Source organism: Nipponia nippon, unplaced genomic scaffold, assembly GCF_047370975.1.
Source record: "Nipponia nippon isolate SJK-2023a ecotype South Korea unplaced genomic scaffold, ASM4737097v1 scaffold_31, whole genome shotgun sequence".
Classification (NCBI taxonomy): Eukaryota; Metazoa; Chordata; class Aves; order Pelecaniformes; family Threskiornithidae; genus Nipponia; species Nipponia nippon.
In genome coordinates this window covers 1,877,155-1,888,840 of record NW_028262349.1, presented here as the reverse complement: position 1 = coordinate 1,888,840, position 11,686 = coordinate 1,877,155, and the positions used below count along the sequence as shown (strand labels likewise).

The following is an 11,686-nucleotide window of genomic DNA, read 5'->3' as shown; positions in this document are numbered from 1 at the left end:
CTGCACCGGTCCGTGTCCGACAGGAACGCCTTCCTGATGGAACCGCGAGCGGGTTTCAGTGTCATTAACGCAAACTGCTGACCTGAGGCACCTTGCAAAATTGGGCTTTTATTGTCTCTTTAGGCAGACTGGAACGCGGCTAGGTTATTGTTTTCCCGGAAAAGACTGGGGATTGCAGCGGCGCGGGATTCCAGACTTCCCAGGTTACCAACTACAGCAACCCTCTGCTGCTCCCAGCTCCACGAGCACCCGTTTCCCCAGTTCCTCCGCTGTCTATTTGTGAGCGTCCCGGCATGGTGTCGTAAGACAAATCAAGCGTAAAGCTTTCATTTAGCGTTCTAACACTGACTGCCGCTCCCACGGAGCAGGCAGGGCAGTCCTGTACTGCTAACGGAATTACTGATTCGGCTGAGGGCTCTAGCGGTACCACTGCTTTCAGCTTTTGAGGGTTTCTCTGTTACACATCTGTATCGGAAGAGTTTCAGAAGAGGAAAAAGCAACATGCATGCGACCAAGGAGAAGTCTATTATTTATTATCCAGCATTCCAGAGTATTTATTATCCAACATTCCAGAACAAAGATACTCTCCTTAAAGTGCTTTTTTTAATGTTTTGTGAGCAACTTGTACCTAGGCTGCTCTCTGTGTCCTTTTCAGACTAGTGCTGGGCTTGCTTTGCAGTAGGCCTTGAAAAGGAGAACAACATTCACACTTGAGAGCCTGTGAGTAGGGAGGAGATTCCCGGGAATCATCCATGCTAAACTTACTCAAACAATTCCAGCTGCTGCAGGTGGCTTCTCAGCACATCTCTTCCCATGGAGCGTAGAGAACTAGTGTTTACAGCAGCCCAGGCCTCTGCTCACACTTGCTGTCTACACCTCTGCCCTTCCGATCGATAGGTTTTCGTAGCATTTAAAGAAAGTTGCTGTTGTAGAAAAGCTGCCAGATAATGCATGGACACTTGGTGCTGTGCAGAGTGCAGTGGTACGGTATTACAGTTCTTTATACAGTATACCAGCGGCAATAGTGGGGCGGCTGAGCCCGTTTTTTAAAGCAAGTTTTGCTGGACAGGCGTTGAAATCGGAGGTTAGTCTTGCTGAACTCTAAATGTTTCATAGTCCTCTGGAATGGTGTCTGAGGAGGATGAGATTAAAGCAAATACAGATTAGAAGTAGAACCAGAAATGAAAACCAGAATAAGCTACTGCGTGACATCCCGTTACAGTTGTGTGTGTAGGCTAGCCGAGACCAAATTAACGTCTTGGAAGCAAAATGGCAAAAATGTCTGTATTTGACTTTCAAAACCAACTCACCGTTGCAGCGATAACGGAGGTTCGACCAAATGATGTTCTCCTGGGAGAAGCAGAAGACTCCCAGGCGCCCTCCTCGCATAGTTGTATCAAGGACAACTCCAGTGTCTGCTACGACTTCGGGGCCTTCATAGAAGCGAGCTCTAGGAGAGAATAAGCACGTGTCGGACGTGAACGCGAGACTGACAGGGCCTTGTAGAAATTGTTCCTCAGTCAGAGGCACCTCCCTCCTCTTTAGCACAGAGACGCTTGGTTGGTGCTGGGCTTCCACTCAGCCACGCAAAGGAAGCCGTGAGCCCCTTACCTGATGTATCCGACTTGGGGCCGATGCTGCAGGAACCAGCGGTAAGACGTCTTGTCCTTCCAGCCAGAATTGCGAGGGTCTTTCCACAGCAGTTTGACCTGGTCTGTGGTGTCTCCGGTGTGCCAGAGGGAATTGCGGAGATACTCACCTGGGCCTGTTTTAGACTTCACTGCCTAAGACAGAGAAGAGACTGGTAAAACGTGTGGATAACGGACTGATGGACCGTAGCTGCTTGCCCCACTGTACGTGTCCAAGCAGCACAGCTGAGAAAAAGGCAAAAATCCACTACGGAATTCTTTTTCAGCGGTGGCTTTACCTTCAGTTGAATTCCAGGTTCTGCTACTGCTCGGAAGGGGTTTGCCTGCCAGTACGTCTGCTCCATCTGCTTCCACATGACCACATAAAAGCTGGAACTGTCCTGGTAGCCAAATATGAAGCCAGCATAATCGTCATCTGTGGCAGTGTTGACATGGAACGTGCCCTCAAAGTCCACTCCATTGAAGGCCGTGTAACCTGTAATGGGTAGGAAAACAAAGACTCTGTATTCTACAACAAAATGTAGATCCATTTCTTTCCCGATTCAGATGGAGGTGGATTTTGCTAAGCCAAATCTGAAGACTGCCTACTACAGAAAATATTTTCCCAGGAGGTGGATGGAATCATTAAGTTGTGTCTGAAATACTTGTAAAAGCTGCACTGAGAAGTACACGGTTAATGAGCGATAGTTTTCCAACAGGACAAAAATAAGTGCCTCACCTACAGCCAGGCCAGGATCGCTGTTCATGGTCTGGACAATTTCCATGCCCTGAGAAAGATGAATGTTGCCTCGTTAGCGTAGTTCCAAACGTACAAACTTTACTGCTGTTAAGTGATCGGGGGAGAGGTACGCCAAGGGTGAGGCTCTAGGATTAGGACGTTGTTGAACCGTACCGTTAAGCCTGCAGCATCTTTTAATGAAAACTGCATCCAGCTTGGTACAGGCTTGCTCCCGCCCGCCTCGCTAGCCCATTCTGGAGCAGGCTCCTACCTGGTTGAGGACAATCCAGTTGGGGTCAATCTGTGCATCACCCTCAGGGTCCAATACAACCGTCTGGAAAGCCCTGAAATCGGTTAGTGTCACTTCTGCGTTCTCTGGGCACACATCAATTCTGTCAATCACCATGTCTCTGTCAAAGTCATCTTCACAAAGGTTTCCCACACCATCACCTGAGAGCACGACAGAAGAAAAGGAGTAACAAGCGCTCATTAATTTCTCCTGCCCCTTGCACCTCGGGTTTACCCAGCTAGCTTTCGGCTAGCACAGTTAAAGGTAGCCATGTCTACGCAAGGTTAAGAGGTGTTCGGAGCACTGGTACGCTCTTCCTTTAACTCAGTTGCAAAGAAACCCTGAGGCTTCTCTCGTTTGCAGAGATGCTGTGAACAGAAGAAACACCTCAAATTGTAGACACTTCTGGAAGAACTTTTCCCAGATACGATCCTGATGTCAGGGTTATTTGACGCAGGACTGTCTCTAGAGGTCAAACCGATACGCGCTGGCCACCAGGAACGGGAGACCCCCCCATGCAGGGCTAACGCGCATCCATTTCGCTTACCATCTGAGTCTTCTTGGCCAGGGTTAGGGACAAGCCGACAGTTGTCGGGGCCTGGAGGTTTCTCATCTGGAATCCCATCGTTGTCGTCGTCGTCATCGCATTCATCTCCCAGCCCGTCGTTGTCTGTGTCCACCTGGGAGCTGTTCGGCACCGATGGGCAGTTATCCCGTGTATCTTGGTGGCCATCCCCATCGCTGGTGGAGAAAATGACAGGTAAAGGTTATCCACTGACATGTGCTTTTGAAATAAGCATGCAACGCCTTTCTAGGAGCTGGGATCCTCGACCAGAACAGCAGAAGTTGGTGACTTTCACCTTATACAGTCTTAAGCTGTAAGTTACACCAACAGTAGATCAGAAATATTCCAGCTGTAGCGTACAAACAAATCTGAGAGTGGTAGCTAGTGACAAGCGAGCTGCTGTCAGCAAGCTTAGGTCCGCTCGCCTTTGGGCCATACTTCCACTGGCAAGTTTGTCTGAGGTCTGAAGAAAACTCCACCTCCTTTAACCTCTGTCTTTTTATCGGATGAGGCCAAGCCAGGTTGTCACCGAGCTGCCAACGCATGCCTTTTTTCCCCTCCATCCCCAAGATTTCATGCAACCTAAGTATAATTTTTGCAGCAAGCTCTCACCTGTCCTGGTTGGTGTCACAGACATCTCCCACTAGATCATGATCAGTATCTTTCTAGTAAAATAAAGCAATAATAATGTAAACTTTCCATAGATCAAGAGGAGGATTAGGCAATAAAGAGAACAGAGAGATGTTTGTTAGCCTCAGTGCCGTGATCGTTCTGATTGAAAACAGAGCTGACAACGGTGGGAGAGTTCCTTCTGCAGGATTTACGAGTTGCCCTGATGAATTCAAGCAGCACTATTTCTGAACACAGATGAGCAGGGTAGGAAGAGAGAAGTCCAGAGTGCAACACTTCCTCCCTCACTTATTCTTCTGTACCCCAGGACGTTTGATCTCGAGGGGCTGTGCTTTTGTACTGCAGGATGGCAGCTAAAATTTGCAGGTGGTAATCCTGGTGAGTTACCAGGTACGCACACCTTAGGCAGATGACACGAGCACTGTCGGGAGTGAGAAAAATGAACCTGTACGACTGCAAAATTGGGAGTGCTTACTTACCTGGTCTGGGTTACTGATTGTTGGGCAGCTGTCACACACATCTCCTACTCCATCACCATCACTGTCTTTTTGATCAGGGTTAGGAACTCTTTTACAGTTGTCCATTTGGTTTTTGATCCCTGTAAAACACACAAAGCGGACCCATCAAGGCAACAGGGCTATGAAGGTCTATGCAGCAAGATCTCTTTTGGATGTAAGAGATGGCAAAAATCTAGGACAGTTGAACTCCTGTAGCAAAGCAACAATTTCAATTTTTGTGTACATTTTACACACTCGAAGTTACATCCTAGCAGCTATTGAGGATAGGAGAGATCAGCAGCAACTGATGTTAAAACGTACTCCAGGCTGCATCACGATTGATGTCTGAGCATGCTATTGCACGTGAACCTGAGAGGAAAGGGCCTTAACTGCATTCCTTAGAGAAAGGTAAAGAACTGAAGACCCTGTCTCCGAACTGGCATCCTATCTGTGCAGGAGTGGCCAAGAGGATGAAGATGAAACTGTCTGCGGTTCCCTAAACCATGACAGAGTCTTTTTCCTCTAAAGTAGACGTCTATATAATTATAAAATAAGTCAAGGTTAATCTTGGCTATTTGACATGGAGGATTTAGACAGTGCCTTTTCAAGGCCCGAGACAGGACAGGAACAATCTAACTGGCAACCTGTATGACTTCACTTCCCACTTCTCTGCATTTACCTACTACACCAGCAAATCGTGCCAGCAGGGAGCTACTTGGCAGGACGTAGCCAGACCCAAACAGCACTAGATGCACTGGAAATACTCTGTAAATAAATATGTATGTCTCAAGCCAGCAGCAGTTGTGATTTCTGGCTTTTGAAAGCAGGCTTTGTGCAAATACAGCATCATTAGCACACAGACTGTTTCTAAAGCCAGCCAGGTTTTTCCCCCCCAGCAGACAGCCCTGACACATACTGCCTTGAGCCAGTAGCTGCTAACAACTTGGACGTTCCCGTACTTCTTCCTAAGTTTAAACTGCAGCACAAAGTAGTGTCCTTGTCTGGACTGAGATCAGTTTGCATGGTACATCTTTCTTTCTTAAGTCTGACACAGATTTGACGTGACTGTGCACAATAAGTGCTCATAAAAACTGTTAGCACCATCCTGAAGATAGATCTTTAAACCCTGCAAGAGCTGAACTGTGAAGGATGCTAGCTTGACTGCTCATCTTGGCATCTTAGGAACTGAGCTGTGCTTCATCCCATCAGAAATTAGTTCTGCTCCTGCAGAGCTCAAGCCTCTGAAGGCTGGTACCTGCCGTGAAGATCTCTAGCTGTGTGCTGAACAGCTTTCTGGTTCGTAGCTCAGTATACCTCTGAGGATGCTCTTCAGCTGCTCTTACCATCTCCGTCCATGTCGTCGTCACACTCATCTCCCTTCCCATCGCCATCAATGTCCCGTTGATCATTGTTCTTCACTTGGCGACAGTTGTCGCAGGCATCACCAAAGTTATCCTTGTCTACGTTGCGCTGGTCTGCGTTGCGTGTGTACACGCAGTTGTCCTGCGGGAGAGAGGGACTGGCTGAGGGGAAATGTTTGGCACTGAGCAACCCACTGAGGAGTAAGAAAGACAAAAGCTCTGAGGTATGCGACCAGCTGCGCTGAGAAGCCCAGCAGCCTCTCTGCAGCCAGTCTGCGTTTCCTCTCTTCAGCCCAGTCACTGCCTGTTCCAGGAATACCAGTAGCACCTGAAAATATCTCCAACCAGTGCCTGACCACATGTGCAAGAGAGAGAGAGAGACACCCTAACTCTCAGGTGACCATGACTTGTAAAGTCCCTTCCGTGCTACGATGTTCCCTCCTGTCTGCTTGTTTTTAGAGTCTTCAGACCATCCAGATTAAAAGGAAACATTGCATGCTGTGACCTGCAGGTTCTCTAAATTCACATTAAAGGTGTAAGCAGTTGCTTCGCAGGACCTCTGGGTACATTTAGGTATGTCAGGGCTTAAGCATTAGAATTCAAACCTCAGCATTTAATATCCCATCTCCGTCAGCATCATCGTCACAAGCATCTCCAATTCCATCCCTGTCTGCATCCTCCTGGCCGGAGTTGGGGACAGTCACGCAGTTATCCTGAAAGGAAAAGCAACAAAGGGCCCGCTAGCAAGCTGTGCATGTCATTTAGCCTGGGTTCTGAAGGCTGGGCAGGGTCTCGCCAGCACCCGAGGCCTGCCCTCAAATCAGAATTGCCCAGTTCTGGTTAGCATTCCTCTGATACACCGTTTCCAGCAAAACACAAGACAACTGCATCTTACCTTGCGGCATTTTTTGTCAGAGCAGCGTTGCTTCTCATCAGGGACTCCATCGATGTCCGTATCCTTCCCACAGACATAGCCGTTCCCTGCCCACCCCACGAGGCACTGGAAGACAGCAGATAAACAAAATGAGGCTGCCGGTGAGTCCCCTGATGGCCATATGCCTCCAAAAATTGAACGCTTTACAAAACATGGCAAATCCAGGTACACAATGCTCTACAGGAAAAATACTGTCTGGAAGAAACAGTTATGCTGTAAATAGCATTTTAAATAACTCAGATACAAGCTCTCTGTGCTTGTTCCTGAGATCATAAAGACAGATGCAGCAGCAAAACTTCTGGGCTCCAGCAGGTTGCTGAACGGTGCTTGTTCCTGCTCAGCTGCATGTAATGTTCCATGACTGACAAATTTGTAGCGCTTCAGGCAAAAAAAAACCCAAACAAACAAACAAACAACAGTGGATCTGAGGTGCCAGGAGCAGTCCACTTCTCCAGAGAGCACTGAGAGATTGCCGTAGCTCAGGTGTTAAGGAGAGCAGGTCTGTGCCAGGAAGGCATGCTCTCCAGGAGAGGGCAGTGGCAGACCCAGGAGAGCAAGCTGAGTGCAAGGGAAGCCGGAGCGAGCAGACCCCAGTCGCAGGGAGGTTTGGACCTTACCACGCAGGAGATGGACCCGTCGCGCTCCACGATGCACTGTGCTTTCTCGTGGCATGGGCTAATTTCACCATTAGGGCAGCGTCTCACTGTTTGGCTCTTGCAGCCAGTGACTTGATCCCCAACAAAGCCAGGTTTACAAGCCCCGCACTTGTAGGATCCCTACAAGAAAAAGCAATGGGGAATTAACTATGAGTCCCGGCAAACCTTTGCTGAAACCTTCCTCAGCAGCTGGATTGCCACAGCTAACAGAGGCCCCAGAGCCTGGGGAAGAGAGATCCACGCGAGGCTTTCCAGTAATACTTACCCGTGTATTGATGCAGATGGAATTTGGGACACAATTTCTGGCGGCACCTGTCTCGCATTCATTGATGTCAGTACAAACCTGCCCAGGAAGAACAAAACAGACATTAACTTCACTCCTAAGCAGATACCACATGAGATTACAGAATTAGGGCATCACTAGATGCAGAAGCAAAGCCCCTGACACACCTTACTAGGACCCACAGCTCAAAGTTTTCCTTCAGACAAGCTTCAGCCAGATCCCAGCAATACTCCTGACCCCAGGCAAGCTGTTCACCCTCTACAGAGTCACCAGAGATTTTAGCCTGGCAAAATAGCTTAGCTCTGAGCTGAGCTGTCAGAGTATCTCCTTACTGTAAAAGGATAGAAGAGAGTCAATGGAGCAAGAAGGTCAGAGACTGCGTCCTATGACCAGCTAGCAGCTCTCTAAATAACACAAGGCACATGCCATTCCTGCTTTTGGCAATATATTCTTATAAACCCTACTAAGACGAGGTGGTTTGTTTTTTTTTTTTTACTTTAGTCTGTCTATAGCTGTCAGGGAAGCAGGGGGGCCAGTAGCTGCATCAACTCCTCTGTGTCCCAGTATGAAGCCTAGTATGAAGCCAGCCCCAGGCTGGCTTCACAGCCACCAAGGTGTCAGAGACATAACATTCTGTCCAGTATAAATTCAGCAGAGGTAAGGTCTTGGCGTGGAGGCTGCTTTGCTTTGATGTGCTAGGACATCCTTGGCAAGTCTCTCCTCTGACTGCATCAGTCTTCCCACCAATACAATGCAGTTGTCTCGTATTTCCCTCCCATTTCTTTGAGGGCTCCAAGACCTTCGAATTACAATTACAGAGGGGAAAGAGTTAATGGCTTCTGAAGGAGACAGAATAGTTTCTGGGCCTTACCTGTTTGTTGGCCCTGGCATAAGCTAGTCCAACTCCTTCGACCATTTGCCCCGTGAAGCCGGGAGGGCAGGGATCACAGCGGAAGCCAGGGGTGGTGTTAATGCACTGGACCTTCGGGAAGCAGGGGTTTGCGTTGCACTGTAAACAAGAAAGAGGTGGTGCAGAACGGTGAGGCAGGCTTGCTCAAGGCAGGCTGGGAAGGCAGCTCTCAAAGCAAGCCCTGCTGGGTGAGATCCAGCTATTGTACTTCTATTTTTAAAGACTAAACCAAAAATGCATAGAAGTTCCTGGCTTTCCTTGCAAGTGGAAAATGCAGCTTCCCCATCTCAGTTGTTCTCCCAAGTCCCAGTATGTGCAGACAAGTAAAACAAATCAACTTTCAGGACTAATTCTTCTTAGGTGACATCAATTGCCCAGGCAAAGAGCTGGCTTCACTTCACACTTTCCTTCCTGGCAGTCTCTGAATCCAGAGAACGGGATAATTTCTTACACTGGTTTTGAAAGACAAGAGCAGTTGTTTGTTTACTACTCTGGGAAGCAATTGTCTTTCCAAAGTTGCTATTAATGCTTGCTTTATTTTCTCCAACACTTTATTATTTTCACTACATTCTTACGCTCTGTTCTGGCAGATGCATTACATTAATACAGTGGTTCCCACGTTTTGGTGACTAACAGATTATCATCAATCTCAAAATCCCTCATCGACTCTTAACTTCAGCAGGTTTTTAAACTGAAACGCTGCAGAGGTGGTATGGCTTTGCAAGACACGTTCAGTTGCTTGGTGGACTAATCGGGGAGCGTAGGACTACGGTTTGGGAACCACAGAACTAAGGAGCCTTACGGACATGCAAAATTAATGGTTGAGTAAAGCTTTACATACACACAGAGAGTAAACTTGATGGAATGCCACACTTTCTAAAGCAAAATAAATTAAACAGTATCTGCCTAGCAAGGTTTGATTTAAAGGCAGAAGTAAAGCGATACGAGTAGTGTGGTAAGATTTATTGTATAAAGGACTATTCGGGAAGCATTTGATTCTATTCCACACATAATAAATCTTATCTCTAACAACTCATCAGCCATTAGCTCAGAAGATTCTAAGACCAAAAGGGACTGTTCTGGTCTTCCAAACTCACCTTCCTGTGTGGTACAAACCAAAAGATTTATTTTGTTTGAGCCTATGTATCTTTTAGAAAGAACTGTCTAGCTAGGCTGGATATAAAGCCAACATGGAACAGAGCTTAAGGGAGGCTGAGATACAGACTTCCTCGCAGTGAAATCATGTTTCTGTTGAACTGCAGCTCCTAGGGGAATTGCAAGACTTTTCTTTACAACCACAAGACAAACCCACAGCACTCCAAGAAAAGCGAGCCAGTTTTGTAACTTCCAGCCTGTCCTACTTGGTTTTTACCTCATTGATATCTGTGCACTGGGACCCATTGCCTGAATAACCGGGGGGACAGGGTCCGCAGCGGAAGCCAGTGCTGGTCTCAGTGCAGGCCACTCCAGGGAAGCAGGGATTTGGGAGGCATCTGTTAAACTGCGTCACGGTGATGACAGGGCCTGTCGCCTCGGTGTGCATGCCTAGAGAACAAGAGGAACGTTAAGAACAGAGCTGTCACTGCCAGAGACTATCATCAGGTGGTCCCATCGTCTCAGAAGACATCAGTGTGCTTCATACACAGGACGTTTCCTTGCATCCTTTCTGAAGGTTGAGCAGTTGTAGCTCGATTTTGTAAATGGAGAAAAATGAAGCCAGAAGCAGCAGCTTGACAGATTTCTGAGTCAGAGCAGACAAAAAATAAATAAGAAACCCCAGAAGTCTTAGCTCCCCGTCCAAAACTCTTGTTGCGCCACCCTCCTTGTTGGTGTAATGCCCGTGCTTTTGGAGTTCCACAGAGATCAGTTCTCTCCCTGGTTTCTCCGTAAGTACACCGCACTGGTGGTATGGACTCAGACACTTGGCTAAAGCAGAACCCACACAGGCTTAAATCTAGGAAGCATTGTGGAGGGCTGTCAGCCAAAATCTCCGCTGTAGAAGGCAGGCATGTTAAACAGGTCAGCTTGGTGTGTAGCAGGAGCACACTCACATCAGGCTCACGCCATACCGCTATGCATAACATGCTACCTGTTGTCTCCACAAGGCTAGGAAACCTCACGTCATCCTGGCAGATGAGAAATCAAGCTGTTATTTGGACATTCATCACTTCTAGGCTGGAATACAGCAATATGGTCTACCTAAGCATGAAGTACTGTGATGTGTAGGAAATTCTAAGCCACATAAAATGGTACTGCAGTCCTATTCAGAAGCACATCAAGCCTGTCCCCACACCGCTGCACACCAGCTTCCCTTAAAGTTTTCAGCCAAATGTCAGGTTTTTGTCCTTATACCCATAACTTGACCCACAGCACAAGAGAACTTGCAAAATTAATCTGTATGGGACGCAGAACTTCACTGAAGGCCAGTTCAAGACTGTGAATAAACTTTCCCAGAAACTAGATTTGTCACAAGTCTCCCACACCCACTGCTCTAAGTGGCAAGGATGCTTTTTGCTTCTGCTTTCTCCTCCTTAAAAGCCCAACATAAAAAACCTGAAACAAAACAAAACCCAACACTCGACCACCACCACCAGCAAAGTCTTCACTAAAAACAAGGCCTCTTCTCTTCACACTTCTCTTTCTGAGAAATAATGAGAGAAGCACACAACTGCTGTGAGTCACGTTGTTCAATGCATGACTAAAAGAGGCCCAAATTCTACAGTAAGAAGTACAGGAGAAGAATTCATATAAAGCAGAATAGCAAGTGGTGAAGGCAGAAATCAAGTAAAAGAGAGAAAGTTCAGGACAGTTTTATGAGCACATTATTAAAACAATTGCTGTGGATGAATGCATTTCTGTACTGCAGGTCCCAAAAGCTTTGGCTAATCTCTTTTCCAGCAGAAGTACAATCTCTCCAAATGCAGAAATGGTTACTGCTCTACCCTTCCAGTGTACTGGCAAATAACAGAGCATCTCCAAGAACCATGCTTTCTGAAAGCCACATACACTGGAAGTAAGTTCCTACCTAGAAAAAAACATTTATTGGGGAGCAGAGGGCAAGATTTATATGGGAAAATTTATGACCCCGTTTCCTGAATCCTCTGTAAACAACCTCTTTGCTTGGATGGTGGCAGCACTAGGATGAAAGGAATAGCAGAGCAATGCCTCTTGGGGGTGATGTTCTCTTCCACTTG

The 11,686-nt window shown here is 47.3% G+C and overlaps 1 protein-coding gene across 5 annotated transcripts in view; it reads right to left on the bottom strand.

The window, feature by feature from the left end:
• Nucleotides 1–516: 516 nt before the first annotated feature.
• The window catches only part of COMP (cartilage oligomeric matrix protein), a 37,615-nt gene continuing 26,445 nt past the window's right edge, over nt 517–11,686 (bottom strand). For all 5 annotated transcript variants that reach the window (XM_087769553.1, XM_087769552.1, XM_087769550.1 and 2 more), the window contains 16 exons: nt 9,865–10,037; nt 8,454–8,591; nt 7,565–7,642; nt 7,261–7,419; nt 6,605–6,709; nt 6,315–6,422; nt 5,692–5,851; nt 4,331–4,449; nt 3,834–3,886; nt 3,204–3,397; nt 2,639–2,817; nt 2,368–2,416; nt 1,928–2,124; nt 1,612–1,784; nt 1,311–1,450; nt 517–1,132 (listed from right to left, as the gene is read on the bottom strand). In XM_087769553.1, coding sequence (XP_087625679.1) covers nt 1,086–1,132; nt 1,311–1,450; nt 1,612–1,784; nt 1,928–2,124; nt 2,368–2,416; nt 2,639–2,817; nt 3,204–3,397; nt 3,834–3,886; nt 4,331–4,449; nt 5,692–5,851; nt 6,315–6,422; nt 6,605–6,709; nt 7,261–7,419; nt 7,565–7,642; nt 8,454–8,591; nt 9,865–10,037 — 2,072 coding nt within the window. In that variant the 3' untranslated portion in view covers nt 517–1,085. The remainder of the gene's footprint in view (nt 1,133–1,310; nt 1,451–1,611; nt 1,785–1,927; nt 2,125–2,367; nt 2,417–2,638; nt 2,818–3,203; nt 3,398–3,833; nt 3,887–4,330; nt 4,450–5,691; nt 5,852–6,314; nt 6,423–6,604; nt 6,710–7,260; nt 7,420–7,564; nt 7,643–8,453; nt 8,592–9,864; nt 10,038–11,686) is intronic.